The following is a 23942-nucleotide window of genomic DNA, read 5'->3' as shown; positions in this document are numbered from 1 at the left end:
TCCATTCGCTGTCTCGGCTTGCACTTCCGGCGACCTGGTGCCGACCCACCACGTCGACCAGTTACCAGTCCGGCGTACATGCTTGACAAGCAACCGAGGATCGTCATGTGCTCCTCGTCTTGGGCGGCTGCTGCCATCTCTTCTTGCATAAGCTCGACGAATATCTGCTCCTCCTCTTCGTCCGAGTCCATGGCCGGCGAGGCAAATGGACGAACACCTGACGGGCGTGGTCGAGGCAACCCGAGCCGCGAGCGACGAGGAGTAGGCCAAAGTCGGAAAACAGGCCGGCGGAGGAGCAGCCAGATAGGCCGTCGTCGAAAGACGGCGGAATATAGGCAGGTGGGGAAGGAGAGACGGCGGAATCTGGGCAACAAGCCGGCGGGGTGGTGCCGGCGGCGAGAGAGATACGAGGGGTGGGGGAGATTTTGAGCGAGGTGGCGGTGGGATTCGTGTGTCGAGTCACCGACAGATCGGGCCCTTCCCCGCTTTTCACTCGTCCGGAGTCCCCGATAGGTCCCCGGGGTGCCGGGGATGGCGTGGGCTCGTCGGATGGATGAAGGGCCAAATCCGGACGAAAACGAGAAACCGGGGGCGCGACTGGGCCGATTTACGCCGTCCGGATGGAAAAAACGTCGCTCGGGGGCCTCGTCGGGGAGACGAGTGGAGATACTCTCATTCAAGATACTAATGGGTAACCATTTTTTTGTGTGTGTGTTCTAAAGTCTAACTCGAAGATGTTGTTAGTTACCGGCCTGAATGGCGACAACGCATGCTAATTGGGTCCCTTTCATCCGCCTTTCTATGATCCAAACAGGTTTTATGCGACTGTGAGCATCCACCAAAAGCTTATTATGCCTTTATTGATGTTTACTACTTCATCCGTCACACAATATAAAATGTGTTAACGATGACTTGCTAAAACGTTTTATATTGTGGAAAAGATAGATAAGAGCCACACACCCACCTTCCACCTAATAACTGCTGCTACTTTCTAATCAAATGATAAGCACTTGTGCTGAAATATAGTTAGGACATCATATATTACACGGAATCTCAGGGCAACATGTCTGCACACTTTTGTTCTACATGTGGTTAGCTGAAACAAAGCACAAACTCATCTATAGCCATACACAATTAGAGGTTGAAACGGATTGGATGCTGATCGAATAGTGTCCTTCTCATACCCATTATCATATTTTCAAAATGAATATGGATGTAAATATGGATGTTGTCGAATATGAATGCGGAGCGGATGGTTCTCAAATATGGATGCGGATCGGATGTTTTTTTCAATTCAAAACGGATAGGAATAACGAAACAATAGACTCGTATATTATAGTAGCGAGTCAACTGTATAACAATGATCAAAGAGTCAACTGTATATTAATATAAGTAATACACAATAGTTTCAAGGTCAATCATAGAAAAAATACATTTAACCACTTTGTTAGTATTCTTGATTGAATAATTGGCATAGGGATATAATTAGTAAAACATGCTAAGCTAATTTTATTTGGATACAAATATATCCATTTTCATTTCCATATTTGGTTTAAAATCCAATATTTTTTATTTCCAAAAAAATATTTGTTGGGGAAGAGTCGTCCTCGACTCTTGTTCCTCCTCATCTCCATGATGTGGTGAGAGAACCGAGATGGTGAATGTCATGCTCACCAAGTACTTGAAATTTTTGTTGTCGATGATGTAGGCGTTGATCCTTGTAGCTTGGCGAAGAACTTGTTCGTGTATTGTTGCCCTTGTATCCTTATGGATGTTCGTCGTTGTGCGGGCGTCCTTGTTGAAGTCCATGACGGTTCTCCCATGAAGTGGTGGAGAGAGAGAGAGTCGTGTCCAAAGGAGAATTCGGGTAAAAGCAAATCTCGAATGGAAAACTTGGGTTTGCAAATTTTGTTATCGACGAAAAATAAGCTCGCATGCAAATAGGAAGTATTCCTAATTGCGCATGCATGAATGAAACAATAGAGTTTTAAAAAAAAGAAATAGGTGAGTTTTATAAGAAGATAGTCATGTGTCAAAAGTGATTATGTAATTTACGTACTCCCAGAATTTTTATTAACTTCGCGATTTAAGCCAAGACAAAATTAATGGCCAAAATTCCCAATTAGGTCAAGGTACGGTTAAAGTTCTCTTCACTAATTATTCAATATCAATCATTCACGCATCTTCGATGGACATGGTGTTTGCAAGTGATGTAAATTCGACTCCATGTAAATATACCACACCTAAATGTCTGCCATCATCTCTTGCCGTCTATTAGAATAGTATAACCATTAGCTTCTATTACACTTAGCAAAGTAAACCACATAAAAATAACATAAAAATTGATATTCTTTGTTATACGATCTTAGTGATCATCATTGTAGATGTACAAGTACTAAATTGAAACCATTGTTTCCTACCAAATTGTGTTGGTTTGTATATTAAACGTACTTTTCATTTAGTTTATGCTAATTGTTCTTCTTCATTAAATCGAATCACGCCAGCTATACACATGGAAAGTAAGTCCCACGTCTCCCCAAATTAATTTATCCTAGTTCGAATAATAATATTTATGTGTATGTATATATATGGTCGATTTTTCCGCTCTATTGTTGTCAAATATCTTCCACAAAGCTCCGAAACATACATGTCCAGAAGATATTTTCTGTAGTGACCTATTTACTGGAGTATGCATATAGACACTTATTAATTTACCAATACGAAGCTCCGAGACATTATATGTGCATATGGGTCTGTTCTGCTGCAATGTAACGAAGCTTTGAAGCTACACATATGAGACATACTAGCAATGCTTCTCAAAGTCAAATGTCCCACTGTAGGGTACTGTACCATAAATTGTCCTTCGACCACCGAGATTTCTGTTTAGAAGGTTTGCGGTAGGAGAAAAAAAGATCGATTTCTCCTAGAGAAACAACACAACGGAAGCACGGAGGGTCCCTACGGCTAAGGCGCGCGTCAATTGGGATCGCAGCAAAATCTCACTCGTACATCAGTTTACGGTTTTATATATTATTATTAAAATTTTGGTCTTGGCAGCAGCCCAGGGTAGATACCTTTGCAGAAATAACATGGGACGGTCAGGAAATCGAGACGGCGACCTTGTCCCGCACGGCCGCACGGTTGGGGTCTTGCGAGAGCAGCGATAGGCGGAGAAACCGACGGCGACTGCGATTGGAGAGACGTAGGCGTCAGAAGCGTTTTGAGGAGCATTTGGGGGACGTAGGCGTCGACAGCGTTGGACGAACACAGCATCCATCCATCCAGGGCCATGAAGGCCAACTACTCGTCTTCCAATCGATCGAAATAAATCGGGCCCAGCGGAGGAAGCGAGGCCACGCCACACCACACCCGCTACCTGCCGCCCTGCACCTACTCCATGAATGTGCACCGGTGGCGCGCGTGTCCATACCGGATACCACCACTGGTCGTTCGATCGTCCGGGTGTGGTTCGTGCTGGTGCAGCCGTGCAACTACTCTCCTCCTGAGGCTGAGGCTGAGGCTGAGGCTGACTACTTGTTGGCAGCATAGTATAAACCCAAGAGGCCGGATAGGATCTGCACTTGGATACTACTGGATCAGGAGGAGCTAGCTAAGCTAGGACTAGAAGCGTTACAGGTTACGGATCGGACACAGATCGAGCGGCAGCCCTGGAGGCAGTATACAAAGCCCGGAACACGAACCCTGCGCGCGACAGACAACGCAGGTAGTTCGTTCGTTCGTTCGCTCGCTCGTTCGTAGGGCAACTAGACTTGACAAGGTCTGCCGCTTTCGTCGGGAGAGGGAACTCGGCGCGCGAGCAACGGAAACAAGGTAAGCTTCATGTACCTGCAGGCAGGCAAACACTTTTTTCTTTCTTCTCTGATCAAGTCGTCTCTCGCTGGTGGTGTGATGTTTCATCTTGGTTGTGATAAGCTTCAACGTCTATCCTGTACTTGCGTTGGCTAGGCAGTCGTTTGGACAAAGCTGGTGGTGGTGTCTCGAAAAGCCAACCTGCTTTTCGTTTATGTCAACAACCCTTCCCTGTTCAAAAACCTTGGCCCGTCTTCATCCCAGCTTTGCCAAAACGTCGTCCTGCTGGCACCCCTTGTACCTCGCGTTGTAGGTTTGATCAAAGTTGATCCACGTTGTCAACTTAGAGCAAAATTTGAATTTGTTTACATCCATACAACCTTAATATTTTGACAACACATGTGCATACCGGCCGATATTTTGTTGGTACTCGCAGAGTTTGACTGTCTATCATGTAGGAGGAGCAGTGAGTTATCTACTTATTCTAGGATCTATAATAGTACTATCGTAGTCGTCGAATTTAGCATGCAATTCCACAAGTGGTAGTAAACAGGGAGCGCGAGAGCACAAAACGTCGCCGTCGCCGTCGCCGTCGCCGTGGCGGCCAGGAAGAGAGAGGATGCTGGTGGCGTGGCGGGGCGGGGTAGGGGGGTTCAGCTCATCTACCTCCCAACTAATTCCCTCCTTCCCTTCCCCCAATCAAAAATTAATGAAAAAGAAAAGAAAAGCAGTCATCTCCCAGTCCAAATCCGAGTCCCCTCGCTCACACGTTCCGGCCTCCCTCTCTACCCCGTCCTCTCCCGTGGTCCGCGCTCGCATGGCGGGGCCGCCGGTGGCAGGGCCGTTATAAGCCGCGCGCGGCCAACCAGCACAGTAGCGTAGCTACCTCGCGCGTATCGCAGCGCACGCGCCCTCCCTGCCTGCTAGCTACTCTACTCTGCAGCGGGTGGAGGTGGAGGCGCGCATTTAAGCCCGGCCTCCTCCCCTGTCGGCCTGCCGCCGCGCGCCACGCCGACGCGTCCCCTCCCCGGATCTTGATCTGCCCGCCCGCCTACGCGGCATTCCGTCGAACGGGCGGCGCGCGCATACGGTACCTACCCTTCCTCCTCCCGCTCTCGGCCGTCAATTCTGCTCGCCTGCAGCACCGCTGTCGCCGCGCGCGCGCCCCTCAGTTCTACCGCCGAATTTCGCTCGCTCCGGCCCAGTACCGCTGTTTCGTAGATCGCTTCAGTTCGTGGTCGGCCTCGACTTGCCTCAGCCTCAACGGTGAGTGCTCTTGCGCATTCCGTCCGCCGGGCTGTGAGATTGGGCGGAGGGGATCATAGCGGCTTCCTTTTCTGCTCGCTTTTTTTTTTTTTTTTTTTTTATTTCGGTTCCGTTGCGTGCCGGAATTGCTGTTTCCTTGCTCACCTCTACCGTGGACTCCCCTGCGATCACATAGTCAGCATACTTTTTCTTCGCATGCCTAGGAAAATGAAATCGCAATCTACGTAGTAGTATCGCTGTCCTCATTTTGCTGGCTGTTGACTGCTAATTTTACCGCTATACTTGTGTACTTTTCCTGGTACAGCTGCTTGAGGAATTTCATATTTGGCTGCTTGCGATAAGCCTGGGGAGGAATTTCATCATCTGGCCACACATTCATGTTTTCGTTCCTACATCTAGCACTCCAGGAAAATACATGAGCAACTGCCGTATCCGTGCAATTGTTCGCTAGTCAGAATCGACGCCCTCATTTATATACCTGCTGTAATTGTGCACTTCTCCTCGCGCCGTCGCTTGAGGTGTTTCATTTTGTTCATTTGCCAAAAAGCACGAGGAATTTCATGATCTCGCTACGTACTCAACTTGTTTGATTGCATCATTTTAACATCAAGTTCAGAAACTAAATACCCTACTCATGCAATCATTCACTAACAGAATCGACAATGCTAACGGTTTTTTTGTCCTTTGCTTTTTCCAGCGCTGAAGGCTAGAGGGTGGCGACAATGGTGGCGGAACCGGACCAGACAAACGGGACGCCCAACAGGATGTCCAGTAACAGGCACCTGTCCTCGCCGTCCGTGGTCGACGAGTTCTGCAAGGCGCTCGGGGGCGATTCGCCCATCCACAGCGTGCTGGTCGCCAACAATGGAATGGCCGCGGTCAAGTTCATGCGCAGCATCCGCACCTGGGCCCTCGAGACGTTTGGGACCGAGAAGGCCATTCTCCTGGTGGCCATGGCAACTCCGGAGGACCTCAGGATAAATGCGGAGCACATAAGGATCGCCGACCAGTTCTTGGAAGTCCCGGGTGGAACAAACAATAACAATTATGCGAATGTGCAGCTCATTGTGGAGGTTAGCACAATGACCATTCTCCCGGTCCTTTTTACTAGCTTGTTGATTTAGTTTATTCATCTTTGTTATGCTGGATTTTTGAGTACTTACTTAATGTTTGTACCTTCACTGTCACAGATAGCAGAGAGAACTCGGGTTTCTGCGGTTTGGCCTGGCTGGGGCCATGCTTCTGAGAACCCGGAACTTCCAGACGCGCTCAAGGAGAAGGGAATCATTTTTCTTGGGCCACCATCAGCCGCGATGGCTGCACTTGGTGATAAGATTGGTTCTTCTCTTATTGCGCAAGCAGCAGGAGTTCCGACTCTTCCATGGAGTGGATCACATGTATACATTCTTCTATTTCTTTATAGTTTTGCTCCTCTTTTTTTTATCGGCTGCTATGTTGCTTAAAATTAAATCCAAATCAACTGTAGGTGAAAGTTCCGCAAGAAACCTGCCACTTGATACCTGAGGACATCTATAAGAAAGCTTGTGTTACAACTACAGAGGAAGCGGTGGCTAGTTGTCAGGTGGTGGGGTATCCTGCAATGATCAAGGCATCATGGGGTGGTGGTGGTAAAGGAATAAGGAAGGTTGGTCTTCTTTTTAGTTCAACTCTACCGCAATTATATGGAAAGTCTCTGCTCACAAACGATACATGGAAATGTCCACTGTCCATGCAAAATGAAGCTAAGGTTTTTGGCAAATATTGTAGAATAAACGAAAGATGATTTTGATGTCATCCAAATGCTTTTTATAGGTCCACAATGATGATGAGGTGAGAGCCTTGTTTAAGCAAGTGCAAGGAGAAGTCCCCGGATCACCTATATTTATCATGAAGGTGGCATCTCAGGTGATAAGTGATAACAGCCTGAATCACGTTGTTTTTTTCCTTTTTTTTCTGTTGTATCTTTATGTTATTTATATGTTCACATGCTATACATATAGATGCCAAGTAGGTAATAGACTAATTATCAGCTTTTACTCCTGTCAGTATTCAGCGAGTGCTTCTGTACTGATATATCTTATATCATGTCTAAAAGCTTGCCTTTTCTGTTATTTCTCTGTAGAGCCGACATCTAGAGGTTCAGCTGCTCTGTGACAAACACGGCAATGTAGCAGCACTGCACAGTCGAGACTGTAGTGTTCAAAGAAGGCACCAAAAGGTTAGAAATTCTCCTGAAAATTTATGTTGTCCAATATCAGTTTCCTTGGAGCTAATACATGCCGAAACATTGTATACTGAGTACTGGTAGAAGTTCTGTAGCTTTAGGGATTGGCAAAGTGCTAAACTCTGCAGAAGCTATACAAAATTTGAGTTCAATATTTTTTTAAATGGAAACATTTATTTCTGTCAAGTACTGTATTATAAGTAGTTGAACCTTGAACGTTATGTTTTGAACTCAAGAACTAACTTTTTCTCTATAGTGATACGTGTTGCAATTATTATTGAAAAGTCTAATTTACCGCATTACTAATTAGTCCTTCCGATCCAAATTAATTGACACAGATATGCCTACATTTGCATGTATCTACACACTAGACAAATCCGCGTCAATTGTTTGGAACCAAGGGACCATTTCATAACCACAAGTTAACTAGTCCAACTGTGCAAGACAAAAAAAAAATATAATAATAATATGAGCTGACAAGCCTTGCCAAAACTGTGCTTCTTACATTTTTGTGAAAAAAATAGTTTTCACCATATACTTGTGCAACAGATTATTGAAGAGGGACCAATTACAGTTGCTTCTCCAGAAACGATTAAAGAACTTGAGCAGGCAGCAAGGCGGCTTGCCAAATGTGTGCAATATCAGGGTGCTGCTACAGTAGAATATCTGTACAGCATGGAGACAGGCGAATATTATTTCCTGGAGCTTAATCCAAGATTGCAGGTTGAACACCCTGTGACCGAATGGATTGCTGAAGTAAACTTACCTGCATCTCAAGTTGCAGTCGGAATGGGCATACCCCTCTACAACATTCCAGGTAGATCAGTTTTCCAACTTGATGGTTGATGAGATTTTCTCTTTTCCTCCATATTACTAATCAATAAAAGGATCATTGCAGAGATCAGACGCTTTTATGGAATGGAACATGGGGGTGGCTACCATGCTTGGAGGGAAATATCAGCTGTTGCAACTAAATTTGATTTGGATAAAGCACAGTCTGTAAAGCCAAAAGGTCATTGTGTAGCAGTTAGAGTTACAAGCGAGGATCCAGATGATGGGTTTAAGCCTACTAGTGGGAGAGTGGAAGAGCTAAACTTTAAAAGTAAACCCAATGTTTGGGCCTATTTCTCCGTTAAGGCAAGTGTACATCCATGCATTTGATTCTTTTATACCACATGTCATGTCACAACAACCGCAACTTATAATTACCCTTTAGTTTTCATGCTTCTTTTGTCGATAAATTTCCTGGAAAAGTTATATCCTCTTGTGCGGCAACCTAATCTGAATCATCATTTTTCTTACTTTTAGTCGGGAGGAGCAATTCATGAATTTTCTGATTCTCAGTTTGGTAAGTAACACACATAATTTTCTCTTTTCTTCTGGTCTCTCATAATGCATTGTCGTAAACAGTATCATTTTTTTGCAGGTCATGTTTTTGCTTTTGGGGAATCTAGATCGTTGGCAATAGCCAATATGGTACTTGGGCTAAAAGAGATCCAAATTCGTGGAGAGATACGCACTAATGTTGATTACACCGTGGATCTCTTGAAGGTAAGATAATCCCATAGTAAATGTTCTCTGGTTACAGTGTATATTTTTTCCTTTTGTGTAATTTGTGTTCAAATTTTCCATATGTTCAGACTGCAGAATACCGAGAAAATAAGATCCACACTGGTTGGCTAGACAGCAGAATAGCTATGCGTGTTAGAGCAGAGAGGCCCCCATGGTACCTTTCAGTTGTTGGAGGAGCTCTATATGTATGATTTCTTTGTCTGCAGAGCTATGATTTATTGGATGTTATGACTTATGAGCTTGCACACTAGATACCATTTCCATCCTCAAGTACTGTATTTCTTACATTCCAGGAAGCATCAAGCAGGAGTTCGAGCGTTGTTAGTGATTATGTCGGTTATCTCAGCAAAGGTCAAATACCACCAAAGGTATCTTATTTTATGATGAATACACTTACTACTTACATTAATTTCTATAAATAAAAAACTTACTAACTGTTTTCCCTTTACAGCACATCTCTCTTGTCAATTTGACTGTAACACTAAATATAGAGGGGAGTAAATATACGGTAATTCTCTGGAATTTTCTCTTTAACCTTATCCATGCCGTTATCCCATTGGTATCCTTCAGCTACTCATGATTATCTTCTTCTTTAGATTGAGACAGCAAGAGGTGGACCCCGTAGCTACAAATTAAGAATTAATAAATCAGAGATAGAAGCGGAGGTACATCCGTTGCGAGATGGTGGGCTGTTAATGCAGGTAAACATATTTACCACAGGACAAGTTTATATATACAAATATGACTTATCTTTTGTTCTGTTTTTGTTTTGGAAGGATCTGATCTATTTTCATTTTTTAACTCTCCAGTTGGATGGAAACAGTCATGTAATTTACGCAGAGACAGAGGCGGCTGGTACGCGCCTTCTAATCAATGGGAGAACATGCTTATTACAGGTGAAGATAGCTTCTCCTCTTGGTTTCTAACTAAAAGTTAGCTCTGAGTTATTACTAGGCGAAGAGTACTTTGTATGTCAAAATTATGATAGATCTAGACAAAATTAACGCTACTGTCTGACAAGTTATGTTGCATTTTTATTCCCTCAAAAAAATGTTGCATTTTTTATGATCATGTGAAGGTCATAGAAAATGGAAACTTCTCTTTGTTGAAGGATGAGAATAATAAGCTAGAATGAACTGAACGGAAGTTTGGGCAACTGCTGATGAAGGGTAGCCTGTAATTATATTATAGTTTTTTCTGTTGCTTTGTTTCATGCACCTCCTAGTTAATTTGGAATTAGGTAACAAATTAATAACATAGATATTTCATTTTCCTCGTCAAGTGCTTTTTTTGGCATCTGCTATCACTGTGGTGTTGCATCTGCCATTCTGCCTAATAGTCATGTCTTGGCAACCGCATATGATACTCAATGTGAGAATGACCTAAGATCTTATTAGAGAAATCCTCACTATGTGAATATTTAACTGAAGGACTACTGGGTCCATTGTTATTGTTGACTGCTAATTGTATGAAAGTACAGAAATTAATCATGTCCTGTGAATGATAAATTACAGAAAGAACATGATCCTTCAAAGTTGTTGGCTGATACACCATGCAAACTTCTTCGGTTTCTGGTCACGGATGGTTCTCATGTGGTTGCTGATACACCATATGCGGAAGTGGAGGTCATGAAGATGTGCATGCCCCTGTTACTACCGGCCTCTGGCGTCATTCACTTTGTCATGCCTGAGGGTCAGGCCATGAAGGTTCCTTTTTTCTCCACCCCCTTGCTTGCATGTTTGCAGTGCTATATGTACATTCTGGTTATAGGACTTTATTTATGCTTGTAATATGCATGCATCTTTTACATACTAGCTGAAATAGCTGTCATTGTGCAGGCAAGTGACCTGATAGCAAGGTTGGATCTGGATGACCCATCTTCTGTGAGGAAAGCTGAACCATTTCATGGCACTTTTCCAAAACTTGGACCACCTACTGCTATTTCTGGCAAAGTTCACCAAAAGTTTGCTGCAAGCATGAATTCTGCGCAGATGATCCTTGCAGGATATGAACATAATACTGAACGAGTAAGACAGCAAACTTTTCTGACTATCGTTGTTCTTCCACTTTTGTTTCTCCTTATTTATCTTATTGCCATTGTCCTCGTCTACTGAGGGAAACTAACCTCTTAGTGCCAAATTAACTTTCTTTAATCAACAAGTTCCTGACTATATCTTCTCTTTCAGGTTGTAGATGATTTGCTAAACTTCCTAGACAGCCCTGAGCTCCCTTTTCTACAGTGGCAAGAGCTCATGTCCGTTTTGGCAACCCGGCTACCAAAGGATCTTAGGAATGAGGTGATTATGTGTTCTTGTTATTTTTTATTTATTTTACATGCCATCTTTATTTTGATTTTTCCTGTCTGCATATGGAATGTATAACTAATTTTCCTGTATTCAGTTGGATGGTAAGTACAAGGATTATGAGTTCAATGCTGACTTCGGGAAGAGCAAGGATTTCCCTGCCAAGTTGCTAAGGGGAGTCATTGAGGTCAGTTTGAGACTGTTACTTGGCATTCTTTTCTTTTTTGTTATCATGTTGTTTCCTTACAAAACCATCACTGCAGGCAAATCTAGCATACTGTTCTGAGAAAGACAGAGTTGCTAATGAGAGGCTTGTAGAGCCACTTATGAGCCTTGTCAAGTCATATGAGGGTGGAAGAGAAAGCAATGCTCGTGTTGTTGTGAAGTCTCTGTTTGAGGAGTATTTGTCTGTTGAAGAACTGTTCAGTGATGACATTCAGGTACCCTTCATTATTACTTGGAATGGGTCGATTAATGCCCACTCTCTCACCAAAATGTGCTAAACTTTTGGGCATCTTTTCTTTTCTATTTTCAGTCTGATGTGATAGAACGCCTACGACTTCAACATGCAAAAGACCTCGAGAAAGTCGTATATATTGTGTTCTCCCACCAGGTAATGTCTTTATTGTGCTACCTGTGTTGATTTACTTGTTATGCAAAGGCATTTCGTGCTGACAGTTTTTGTTCCTTTGAAGGGCGTGAAAAACAAAAATGAATTACTACTACGGCTTATGGAACAAATGGTCTATCCAAATCCATCTGCTTACAGGGACCAGTTGATTCGCTTCTCTGCCCTGAACCATACAGCATACTCTCCGGTAAAATTGAGTTTCGACGATCTGCATCTTTGTATTTTGCACATATGACAGTCTAGAGAAATAATGCAAATTTATATAATTGATGCAGCTCGCACTTAAAGCAAGCCAACTTCTCGAGCAAACCAAATTGAGTGAACTCCGCGCAAGCATTGCAAGAAGCCTTTCAGAGCTAGAGATGTTTACTGAGGAAGGAGAGCGGGTTTCAACACCTAGGAGAAAGATGGCCATCAATGAAAGAATGGAAGATTTAGTATGTGCCCCGCTTGCAGTTGAAGATGCCCTTGTGGCTTTGTTTGATCACAGTGATCCTACTCTTCAGCGGAGAGTAGTTGAGACATACATACGCAGATTGTATCAGGTATCACATGATTTATCAACTAATCTCTTTCTTCACACAGCTGGGACTTTAAGACATATACGTTGGCTAACCCACTATCATATTCCAGCATTATCTTGTAAGGGGCAGTGTCCGGATGCAATGGCACAGGTCTGGTCTAATTGCTTTATGGGAATTTTCTGAAGAGCATATTGAACAAAGAAACGGGCAATCTAAGACACTTCTAAAGCCACAAGTAGAGGATCCCATTCGCAGGCGATGGGGTGTAATGGTTGTAATCAAGTCTCTTCAGCTTCTGCCAACTGCAGTTGAAGCTGCATTAAAGGAGACTTCACATTATGGAGCAGGTGATGCAAATGTCTCCAATGGTAGTCCTATAAGATCTAATAATAGCAATATGCTGCATATTGCTTTGGTTGGTATCAGAAATCAGATGAGTACTCTTCAAGACAGGTTCGTTTACACTCTCTACTCTTTGCGATTCTTTATTCTTGATGAAACGCAAAATATCATAAGAGTGATTCTATGAACTGGTTCTGAATTTCATGAAATTTTTAGTTACACCGTCCACTTTGTTTTCTCTTTTTAGTGGTGATGAGGATCAAGCACAAGAAAGGATCAACAAACTTTCCAAGATTTTGAGGGATACCACTATAACATCACATCTCAATGGTGCTGGTGTTAGGACTGTCAGCTGCATTATCCAAAGAGATGAAGGGCGTCCTCCAATGCGCCATTCCTTCCAATGGTCATTTGACAAGCTATATTATGAGGAGGAGCCGATGCTCCGCCATGTGGAACCTCCTCTGTCCACATTCCTTGAATTGGTATGCAGCTTTAGTTTTGGCTTATGTTCTCTTCAACAATACCAGTACCTCTAATAACTTATCTGTAAATACAGGACAAAGTGAAATTAGAAGGTTACAGTGACATGAAATACAATCCATCGCGTGATCGCCAGTGGCACATTTACACACTGAACAGTGAAGATCCAAAATCAAATGACCAAAGGATATTCCTTCGTACAGTTGTTAGACAGCCAAGTTTAACCAATGGGTTTTTGTTTGGAAGTATCGACAATGAAGTAGGCCGTTCTCAGGCCACATCGTCATTCACATCTAACAGCATACTTAGATCATTGATTGCAGCGCTAGAAGAAATAGAGTTACATGCTCATAATAAGGCCATGAGTTCACGCCATTCCCACATGTATCTGTGCATGTTGAGAGAACAACGCTTGTCTGATCTAATTCCATTTTCAAGGTCAGTCAAAATATACTTATGTTCTCAATAAAATACACTGCATTAAATGTGCTCATAGATGCTCACTTGGTTTGTGCTTCTCATGGTGTTAGGATGATGGGTGAAGTTGGTCAAGATGAGGAGACAGCATGCACACTTTTGAAGCATATGGTTATGAATATATATGAACATGTTGGTGTCAGGATGCATCGCCTTTCTGTGTGCCAATGGGAAGTGAAGCTATGGTTAGATTGTGATGGTCAAGCCAGTGGTGCTTGGAGAGTTGTCATTACCAACATAACTGGGCATACCTGCACTGTTGATGTAAGTTACCTTAGCGATTGCTGTATTGCACTACTATGTGAACAACAGCATCTACAGTTCTGCATATCATAAAGAATGCTACCTCTGATGGCCCCATAGATCATCATATATGATTATATTTTAGTTATTAAATAGAACATGGTCATCATTTCCATCATTCGTGTCATGGACATTCTCTCAACTGATGCCTTGAAAGGGTCTATTAAAGACCACTTAAAAATAATTAAGTACTATTTTCTCTTTATTCCAATACTCTTATATGCTCACATTCGTTTGACTTTCAGATTTACCGAGAAGTAGAAGACTCCAATACGCATCAGATTTTCTACCGCTCTGCCACACACACAGCTGGTCCTTTGCATGGCATTGCATTGCATGAGCCATACAAACGTTTGGCTCCTATTGACATGAAACGGTCTGCGGCTAGGAAAAACGAAACTACATACTGCTATGATTTCCCATTGGTGAGTTGGTTGCGTTTGTTAATTTACTTTTTATCTAACATTAGTTCGCATGATTAACCTGATCAACTGAGTTTGCTAATAATACTCTGTCCACAGGCATTTGAAACAGCATTGAAGAAATTGTGGAAATCTAGTGCTTCACATCTTGCAGAAACTAACCAGCATAATCAGCAGTATGCTGAAGTGACAGAGCTTTTATTTGCTGATTCAACTGGATCATGGGGTACTCCTTTGGTTCCAGTTGAACGTTCTCCATGTGTCAATGATATCGGCATTGTTGCTTGGAAGATGAAGCTCTCCACGCCAGAATTTCCAGGCGGCCGGGAGATTATAGTTGTTGCAAATGACGTGACGTTTAAAGCTGGGTCTTTTGGTCCTAGAGAAGGGGCATTCTTCGATGCTGCTACCAAGCTTGCTTGTGAGAGGAAAATTCCTCTAATCTACTTGTCAGCAACTGCTGGTGCTAGGCTTGGTGTGGCAGAGGAAATAAAGTCCTGCTTCCATGTTGGATGGTCTGATGAGCAGAGTCCTGAACGTGGTTTTCACTACATTTACCTCACTGAAGAAGACTATTCACGTCTAAGCTCTTCAGTTATAGCCCATGAACTGAAACTAGACAGCGGAGAAACCAGATGGATTGTTGATACCATTGTTGGGAAAGAGGATGGACTTGGTTGTGAGAATCTGCATGGTAGTGGTGCCATTGCCAGTGCCTTTGCTAAGGCATATAGAGAGACCTTTACTCTGACATTTGTGACTGGAAACGCAGTTGGAATTGGGGCTTATCTTGCTCGGCTAGGAATGCGGTGTATACAGCGACTTGATCAATCAATTCTTTTAACTGGTTTTTCTGCCCTGAACAAACTTCTGGGGCGCGAGGTTTATAGCTCTCAGATGCAACTGGGTGGCCCCAAAATTATGGGTACAAATGGAGTCGTCCATCTGACAGTGCCAGATGATCTTGAAGGTGTTTCTGCTATCTTGAAATGGCTCAGCTATGTTCCTGCCTATGTTGGCGGTCCTCTTCCTATTCTGAAGCCTCTTGATCCACCAGATAGAGCTGTAACATATTTCCCAGAGAATTCATGTGATGCCCGTGCAGCCATCTGTGGGATTCAGGACACTCAAGGCAAGTGGTTGGGTGGTATGTTTGACAGAGAAAGCTTTGTGGAAACATTAGAAGGATGGGCAAAAACTGTTATTACTGGAAGGGCAAAGCTGGGTGGGATTCCAGTTGGCGTCATAGCAGTGGAAACCCAGACAATGATGCAAGTAATCCCTGCTGACCCTGGTCAGCTTGATTCCGCTGAGCGTGTAGTCCCTCAAGCAGGACAGGTGTGGTTCCCAGATTCGGCCTCAAAAACAGCGCAGGCATTGCTGGATTTCAACCATGAAGGGCTCCCATTGTTCATACTTGCTAACTGGAGAGGCTTCTCTGGTGGGCAAAGGGATCTGTTTGAAGGAATCCTTCAGGCTGGCTCTACAATTGTTGAGAACCTGAGGACCTACAAGCAGCCAGCTTTTGTGTACATCCCAAAGGCTGGAGAGCTGCGTGGAGGTGCATGGGTTGTGGTGGACAGCAAGATCAATCCTGAGCACATTGAGATGTATGCGGAGAGGACTGCAAAGGGAAATGTCCTTGAGCCAGAAGGGCTGATTGAGATTAAATTTAAGCCAAAAGAAGTGGAAGAGAGTATGATAAGGCTTGACCCTGAGCTGGCCAGCCTTGATTCTAGACTCAAAGAAATGAAGAAAGCAAATGCTAGCCTGCAGGAAACGGAGGCCATCAACAGGAGCATCAACAACCGGATAAAGAAGCTGATGCCCATCTATACACAGGTTGCCACACGGTTTGCTGAATTGCACGACACCTCTTCCAGAATGACTGCCAAAGGTGTGATCAGTAAGGTGGTTGATTGGGAGGAGTCTCGGAGCTTCTTCTACAGGAGGTTGCGAAGGCGGGTCGCGGAGGATTCCCTTGCCCAGGAAGTTAAAGAAGCCGCTGGTGAGCCGATGCCTCACAGAGCAGCACTGGAGCGTATCAAGCAGTGGTATCTGGCCTCCAAGGGTTCGGAAGGAGACGGTGAGAAGTGGAACGATGATGAGGCTTTCTTCGCCTGGAAAGACGATGCCAAGAACTACGAGAACCATCTTCAGGAGTTGAAGGCTGAAAGAGTATCTAGACTGTTCTCGGATCTTGCTGAAAGCTCGGACGTGAAGGCCTTGCCCAACGGTCTTTCGCGCCTCCTTGGCAAAGTAAGTTCTGCTTCTTCTTTTCTTATTAATAAAATTGGCCCAAATTAAGTTTTGCTTCCGCTTTTTTTTTTTTTCTATCTCTAATACGATCATATCTTTGATACGTTGTGCAGATGAATCCTTCAAAGAGGGAACAAGTTCTCGATGGCCTCAGGCAGCTTCTTGGTTGATCGTTGGCCTCTACGTATCCAGCATAAACGTGCACAGACGACGACGAACTTGTCTGGCGAGCTATAGGAGGACTCAATGGACTAGAACACATTGTTTTGTTTGTTTGCACATAGGCACTTGGTGACGGTCAAGGCCGTATATTGTTATCATACACACAAAGAATAGGTTGTTCTCTGCTCTGCTGGATACTTGTTTGTGGTTGTAGATTGCCAGTTCTCCTTTTAAGGAAGTTATTATGTGTTGCTCAGTTTGCTGGCGCCAAAGCTTCTTTCTCTCCCTCCTGGTGACCATGTATGCATAAATTTTCTTATGCTTTGCCAAGTGAACCTCTTGATATGACAACATACCCAATGAACAATGACTAAAGAAAATAGAAATTTACATTTTATGATAGCATATATAATTTTCTAACTTTTTTAAGGGTTACAAAAGGCATGATCCACTTTCCATTTTGTCACGAATCACCCCAAACCCCTTTAGGGGGTGCAATCTTGGGGTGACCACCAGCTCCGGCGACTCCCTCCATCAGGATACGAAACAACAACAAAATCTTATAAAAAACTGAACTATCCAACTATTTTGCAGAGCTCCCTTTATCCTATCTGGATATTTCATCACGCTCCAACCATCGAACATGTTGTCACATTGCATGCTATATGCTCCTTTCACTGCAGGAACCAGCTCCATGGTATGTTTTGGTAGGGGAGCTAATCCTGCCAGATGGCCAAGTTTTTTTTGCGAAGTTTCGCCGATCAATTAATAATCATCAATAGTAGTACAAACAGATCCAAAAGTAACAAAAATTACAAATAGGTCTTTGTAGCGACGACTAGCTGAAGGCGCGCCACCGTCCGCGACCCCTCCATCATCGGAGCCAGAAAAAACTTATTGTAGTAGAGCTTGTTGTAGCAGATAAACGAAAAATCATCATGCTAAGGCCTCAAAAGACTAGCGCAACAGAGTAGCAACGGTCACCCACGATGAAAACCGTAGATCGGAAGAGACTGGCCTAAAGACACACAACGAACACGAAAATCGACTGGATCCCATGAGATCCGCCGGACACACGACTCCACCCACCCTCCTGATGCAAGACGCACCACCGGAGCGAGGATATGTCAGGGAGGATCTTATTCTGACATCAGGATGTAGCCTCCGTCTCACCATCCCGAAGAAGATACTGAAAACAACCTAACAAAGAACGAAAACCCTTCGCCGGCGAGAGGCCGTGGCCCGCAACTCCTCCAAGGCCCTAGGGCCACCGGAGGCGGACCAGACCAGCTGCGTCGCCGACTAGGGGATGGAACCCTAGATGGGTTTTCTTTGGCGCCTTCCTTTCTCCTCGGCCAAGTTTAATAAGTCAAATGAGAAACAAAGGTAAAAGGCCAGGAAAAATCTTATTAGATAGAGGGTTAAATGAGCTAGCCCATCGCTAACTACGCGCCACCCTCCTTTCTAGTTCATACAAGTTTACCATTGCACCCACACGGAACGTGTAACAATTCACTCTCGCTTGAATAGAATTGGAAGAAAGATGCTTTCACGGACTTGTGGAGGGCTTGGAGGTTTTGGAGCAAGGAGTAATGGAGTATTATTATCCGAGGGACCCCCAAAAGGCTCAAAACATCAAGGAAAGGAGCCTCGAGGCAACATTGCAGCATTGCCTTGATTTTTCTTGGCCCCGTTGGTTGAAGCACTGCATTATCGGGAAAGGAGAGTCTCGAGACAACATTAATTCAGTTGGTCCCAGCCACGAATCTGGAAGTTTTTTCTATGTTGTCACCACTGTCACAATTTTAAATTTGAATTAGATTGGATGAGTATCGTTTTAACCAATACACGTTCATCAAAGGAAAATTAGCACGAAGTAGCAGTGGTATTCGAGACAGTGCCCGATTCGGGCACTCGCACCACATGATCATTGTGGAAATGTGGAGACTGGAGATGCTGCCTCCCTCTCCCACCACGTGGCACGCACCCGGCACAGAGCCACGTGCACCCGCCCCTCTCCACGTCACGACCCTCTCATCAAGCCCACGAAAGCTACCCAACAACACACCCGCCTCCCCGTCCCCGGGCCCACCTCGTGCACGCCCGTGGGGCCCACGCCCCCCTCCATTCCGTAAACGGCTAAAACAAAGCCGACGCCACATTCCCAAACGGCCCCTGTCCCCCGCCCATATTTACGGCCGAGGGGGACCATCCAGTCCAGTGGGCAGTGGCCAGTGGGTGGCGAAGTGAACAGAGCGATGAGGAAGGCGGCTGCTGCGGCGGTCACGGCGGCGGCCGCGGTCGGGGTGGCGCTGCTGGTGCGGCGCCAGGTGCGGGAGGCCAAGCGCTGGGGCCGCGCCGCGGCGGTGCTGCGGGACCTGGACGAGCGCTGCGCGGCGCCGCCCGCGCGGCTGCGCCAGGTGGCGGACGCGGTCGCCGTGGAGATGCACGCCGGGTTGGCCTCCGACGGCGGCAGCAAGCTCGGGATGATCATCAGCTACGTCGACTCCCTCCCCTCAGGGTAAGGACCAAGCAACACCCCCCAAAAATCCCGCTCCTCCTTCGTCTTTCTTCCCCAATGCTCTCTGATTTGGGCATCGACGGGCCGAGACTTGGCATATTGCCTTGCTAATTCGAGAAAAACGAAGAGAGGCAGTTACAGGAGGGGATCTTTCGATGCTGCTGTTGTCGCTGTCTAGCTGCCTGGGTTGTTCCGCTGTCGCGAGATCGCTGTCGTGTCCCAAGTAATGCGGTGCTCACTGTGCTATGTTAGAAATGGTTGCAGTGTCAGGTTTCTGATTTCTTGAAATGGTCAAGATCCTGTTTATAGATTTGACCGTTTTAAGGTTCTGGCCGTAGTGCTGCTGTGTTGGTTCCGTCTGGAGAAGGTGTGGGCCAACTGGACATGTATGCATAATTGAAGAAAACAGGCTGCTCTTTTTAAATTCATTAATAGACTGCGGCGAAATTGCATCTGTTAAAACCAATGAGGAAAAGTTGTTTGATTTTGTCGTTGCACTTTGGATTTATATATATCTAATATGCCAAGGGTCACATCCACAGGCAAGAGAAGGGGCTCTTTTACGCACTTGACCTCGGAGGGACAAATTTCCGTGTTCTACGTGTTCAGTTAGGAGGCAAGGAAGGGCGGGTTGTGAAGCAAGAATGTCAAGAGATTTCAATCCCGACACGATTGATGACCGGGAGTTCACATGTAAGATAATTCCATAGTCAATTTTGCACTCCTTCCAATCAATGGATAAATATGTCACATGACATATTTTGTTTTCAGGAACTATTTGATTTCATTGCCTCTGCTTTGGCGAAATTTGTTGCATCAGAGGGTGAAGACTTCCATCTTCCTGAGGGAAGGCAAAGAGAACTTGGTTTTACTTTCTCTTTTCCAGTAAAGCAATCTTCGATTGCGTCTGGTACCCTTATCAAGTGGACCAAGGGTTTTTCTATCGATGGAACGGTTAGTTCACGCTATGGTGTTAACTTCACATATCACACACATGAATATATACTCTTGGCAATGGGCGGACAAGATTTTGCCTTTATCAACTGAAAACATATATTGTTTACTCATAGCAATGGGTAGACAGATTTTCCTTTATCAACTGAAACAATATATTGTTTACTCAAATTATGACCTGGAACGTAATAATACTTTATGGTTCTGTAAAGTCAGGTAGGCGAGGATGTGGTAGCTGAATTAAGCAGGGCTCTAGACCGTCACGGGCTTGATATGAAAGTCACAGCATTGGTTAGTGTCTTTGCTTTGAAAGTTACAGGATTACCGTGGTCAGAGATTATCATTTCTTTAGCCTGACGTAGTGATGTGCAAACACGCCTTCTTATGTAGGTAAATGATACTATAGGGACATTGGCTGGGGGGAGATATGATGACAACGATGTCATTGCTGCTGTAATACTGGGTACAGGTACTAATGCAGCATACGTGGAACGCGCCAATGCTATTCCTAAATGGCATGGCCTCCTGCCCAAGTCAGGAGATATGGTGAGTGTTATTGGCCTCATGTACAAGTCATGTTTGCTTGTACATACTTAGTCTATTCCTAGGCTTTGGGGGAGTTATCAGGATTCTCATCAGTTCTATGTATGCTTTGCTTTGTCACAGGTTATAAATATGGAATGGGGGAACTTCAGGTCATCCCATCTTCCTTTGACTGAATTTGATCAAGCATTAGATGCAGAAAGCCTGAATCCTGGTGAACAGGTCTCACACTGAAGATATGCATTTTGTCTGTCTTCTTTCATTGCTATTAACAACTAACCATTGATTTTTTTTTTTTTACAGATTTATGAGAAGCTGATCTCTGGCATGTATTTGGGGGAAATTGTAAGAAGAGTCCTGTTAAAGATGACTCAAGAAGCTTCTCTGTTTGGTGATGATATACCACCAAATCTAAAGATTCCATTTATTCTTACGTAAGTGTAGTTTAAACTCCATTTGCCAGCTTACATAATAGATCTGGCCTGTTTCATGCTCAAACATAAGCAGAAAGGTTAATAGTGTTTGTCTTGCCGTTCTGCGTGTTTAAGGTAGAAAGATATATGAAGTGGAACTATTACCATGAGCAATCTTTACGTGCTAGGGCTAATAAGGTGCTGGTAGACATATATTGGTAAAACACAGGCATTAGTCTATAACCTGATTATTAGTTTATTACATCTACATTAGTCCAGTGTTCAGAGAAGTTAGATAAATTCTTCTGTCTGCCATCCCCACCATTTTCCTGTGGGATATCATGTATCCAGGACACCACATATGTCGACGATGCATCATGACAGATCACCTGATCTCAAAACAGTCGGAGCCAAACTGAGAGATATCCTAGGGGTAATGAATCGCCTGAACCATTCTCCCCAATATTTCCTCTCCAATAATAACTGAATAAAACACATCACATTTCCTCAATAATTTTTTGCAGATCCAAAGCACCTCACTTAAAGCAAGGCGGCTAGTCGTGGCCATATGCGACGTCGTCGCAAAGCGTGGGGCATGCCTCGCTGCTGCAGGGATACTCGGGATCCTCAAAAAGCTTGGACGAGACGTGCCCGGCAGCGACAAGCACAGGACGGTGATCGCCGTGGACGGCGGGCTCTACGAGCACTACACTGTGTTCAGCGAAACCCTGGAGAGCACCCTGCGGGACATGCTAGGGGAGGAAGTGTCATCCTCCGTCGTCATCAAGCTCGCGAACGACGGGTCGGGTATCGGGGCTGCGCTCCTCGCCGCGGCTCATTCTCAGTACCTTGGGGCTGATGAGTAACAGTAGGCTAGACGTAGATATGATTGGGACGTTGCCCAGGCTGTGAAGCCCAAGGAGTTGCGCCAGCGTCATGTTGGTGTGTAGCCGGAGCTTCAGTGGAAGCATATCTCCAGTAACTGGTAGCTCTGGTAACTGTATAAATGCAGGAAAAGGAGTCTGTCCTCCCGAAAATGCCGATCGGAACCTGGCAACGCGCGAGGATGAAAACGCGGCCAATGAGAGAGGAACACGTGGATGTATACGTTATGTATTTGTAAGGTATCTGACATTGTCCAACAAGTAATGAAGCGTATTCACCTTCACCGTCCGCATTAACTTCCAGAAGGCACTGAGGCAGCAGGTCTCTTATCATCTTCGTCTCCCCCAAGTCCACAACTAGTACTCACCTTTTCAGTCATGGCCGAGCTGCCTAGATAGCTTCCTGCCTGCAACGACCTCCTCCGCCTTCCTCAACGCTTGGGAACCCGTGGTCACCGGCATCCTCCTCGCTGGCCCTCGGGAAGCAGTCGCCATCCTTGCGCAGGCAAGGGAGCCCCCACCAGATCCCGTTCTCTGCAGGGCCTGAGGTCACCAATGTCCTCCTCACCTCAGGAGTACCAGGGAGCATTGGGGGGCGCGGCGGTGGGGAATCGCGTCGACCTTGACGGCATGGGAGTATGGGACGTCTCGCGCTGCCTCGAGCTCTAGAGCGCCTCCTGGCCAACAGTGATGCCCACCACGGCGGCAGTGTGGCCCTGTGGGGTAGCTCGGGCGGAGGGCTCCGGTTGGGCGCACTTGCCAAGTCAAGGCGGCGCTTGGCCGCGGTGGGGGCAGCGTCGGCTCCGTCTTTGTCCGCCGAGAGGACACCTTCTTGGCGCGGCATCATCCCTACACCGGCGCCCGCCCCCGACGGCGGCAACGGTCATGTGGGATGGCCAGACGGCGGCCGGGGCCGAGCCACCCATGCTGGAGACGCAGCCGCTGAAGGCGCGGGACACCTCCTAGCCCTGCCCACGTAGCGCCCACAGCGCCTCCGCCTGGAGCTGCCCCGTCAGCACCTGCCCGTGCGTAAGCTCCCTCACGACCGACTGGTAGAACTACTCCGCCAACAAGACCCACCACCACCATGGCGGCGGTGCCGGCCCGTCCCCAAGAAGCAGGCTTTTCAATCTGTATGAACTTCTTTCGATTTTCTCAGAGTGGAATTGCGTGTTTATTTTGATCTTCTCTCAGTCGTGTTGGATTTGTACAGATTTCCCTTATCTCATTCCAAGTATCGATGTCCAGACTACAGACTACAGATTTCCCTCATCTCTCACTGAATCATTTTTTTAGCACAAACATGATTTGTAAACAGATGTCTCCACTATCAATGGTTATGCTATCATTTGTTGATATAATTTATGATTTAGTAATTTCTACTATCTCCCCCATAGCTTGCAAAAATGTGTTTAAAATTTTGTGTTCCACGACGAATCTTTCCAAATCTGCATCCCCAATTTATTTATTTTGACTATTTTTATCAATGATTAATCGGGAGAACTACAAATGGATTTTTCCATATTTTAAAAATAATGTTTCAAAAATATTTTTTACAACGCAAAATAATGTCCATTTTGGATTAATATTCTATGAGTTAAAATTTAATCTTACAAATCCAAATTGCTTCCAAATGGAGTAAGCAATGGGACAAATTTATTGATTTTGACTATTTTCATCAATGATTAATTGGGAGAACTACAAATGGATTTTTCCGTAGTTTGAAAATAATGTTTCAAAAATATTTTTTTAGAACGCAAAATAATGTCCATTTTGGATTAATATTCTACGAGTTAAAATTTAATCTTACAAATCTAAATTGCTTTCAAATGGAGTAAGCAATGGGACA

At 44.9% G+C, this 23942-nt stretch overlaps 2 protein-coding genes across 2 annotated transcripts; both read left to right on the top strand.

The window, feature by feature from the left end:
- Positions 1–4884: 4884 nt before the first annotated feature.
- On the top strand, positions 4885–17034 carry LOC127325954 (acetyl-CoA carboxylase 1). Its single transcript, XM_051352771.2, has 30 exons — positions 4885–4900; positions 5774–6149; positions 6267–6473; positions 6563–6721; positions 6889–6981; positions 7199–7294; positions 7850–8117; positions 8199–8437; positions 8609–8648; positions 8727–8851; positions 8941–9057; positions 9166–9240; positions 9324–9380; positions 9469–9573; positions 9682–9768; positions 10387–10578; positions 10711–10899; positions 11059–11169; positions 11273–11362; positions 11439–11615; positions 11711–11788; positions 11871–11993; positions 12082–12351; positions 12440–12783; positions 12920–13157; positions 13232–13593; positions 13686–13896; positions 14181–14360; positions 14457–16616; positions 16730–17034. Exons 2-30 carry the CDS (start codon positions 5799–5801, stop codon positions 16784–16786), a joined length of 6801 nt encoding a protein of 2266 aa, XP_051208731.1. The 5' UTR covers positions 4885–4900; positions 5774–5798; the 3' UTR covers positions 16787–17034.
- A 1963-nt stretch (positions 17035–18997) lies between these two features.
- On the top strand, positions 18998–22377 carry LOC127325964 (hexokinase-2). The gene is made up of 9 exons (XM_051352779.2): positions 18998–19299; positions 19842–19992; positions 20071–20253; positions 20470–20544; positions 20644–20799; positions 20920–21018; positions 21100–21230; positions 21561–21642; positions 21734–22377. Exons 1-9 carry the CDS (start codon positions 19037–19039, stop codon positions 22073–22075), a joined length of 1482 nt encoding a protein of 493 aa, XP_051208739.1. The 5' UTR covers positions 18998–19036; the 3' UTR covers positions 22076–22377.
- Positions 22378–23942: the final 1565 nt, after the last annotated feature.

Source organism: Lolium perenne, chromosome 1, assembly GCF_019359855.2.
Source record: "Lolium perenne isolate Kyuss_39 chromosome 1, Kyuss_2.0, whole genome shotgun sequence".
NCBI classification, from domain to species: domain Eukaryota; kingdom Viridiplantae; phylum Streptophyta; class Magnoliopsida; order Poales; family Poaceae; genus Lolium; species Lolium perenne.
Note: the sequence above shows the minus strand (reverse complement) of the source record. Positions and strands in the feature narration are given on the sequence as shown.

What these genes read in the sequence shown, in the direction of transcription:
- LOC127325954 (XM_051352771.2), top strand. Translation starts at nt 5,799, where the DNA reads ATGGTGGCGGAACCGGACCAGACAAACGGGACGCCCAACAGGATGTCC. An exon ending in TGCTAAGGGGAGTCATTGAG is followed by an intron (nt 11,363 to 11,438) that starts GTCAGTTTGAGA and finishes CCATCACTGCAG; the next exon opens with GCAAATCTAGCATACTGTTC. An exon ending in ATATTGTGTTCTCCCACCAG is followed by an intron (nt 11,789 to 11,870) that starts GTAATGTCTTTA and finishes GTTCCTTTGAAG; the next exon opens with GGCGTGAAAAACAAAAATGA.
- LOC127325964 (XM_051352779.2), top strand. Translation starts at nt 19,037, where the DNA reads ATGAGGAAGGCGGCTGCTGCGGCGGTCACGGCGGCGGCCGCGGTCGGG. An exon ending in GTCGACTCCCTCCCCTCAGG is followed by an intron (nt 19,300 to 19,841) that starts GTAAGGACCAAG and finishes TCACATCCACAG; the next exon opens with GCAAGAGAAGGGGCTCTTTT. An exon ending in AACTGAGAGATATCCTAGGG is followed by an intron (nt 21,643 to 21,733) that starts GTAATGAATCGC and finishes AATTTTTTGCAG; the next exon opens with ATCCAAAGCACCTCACTTAA.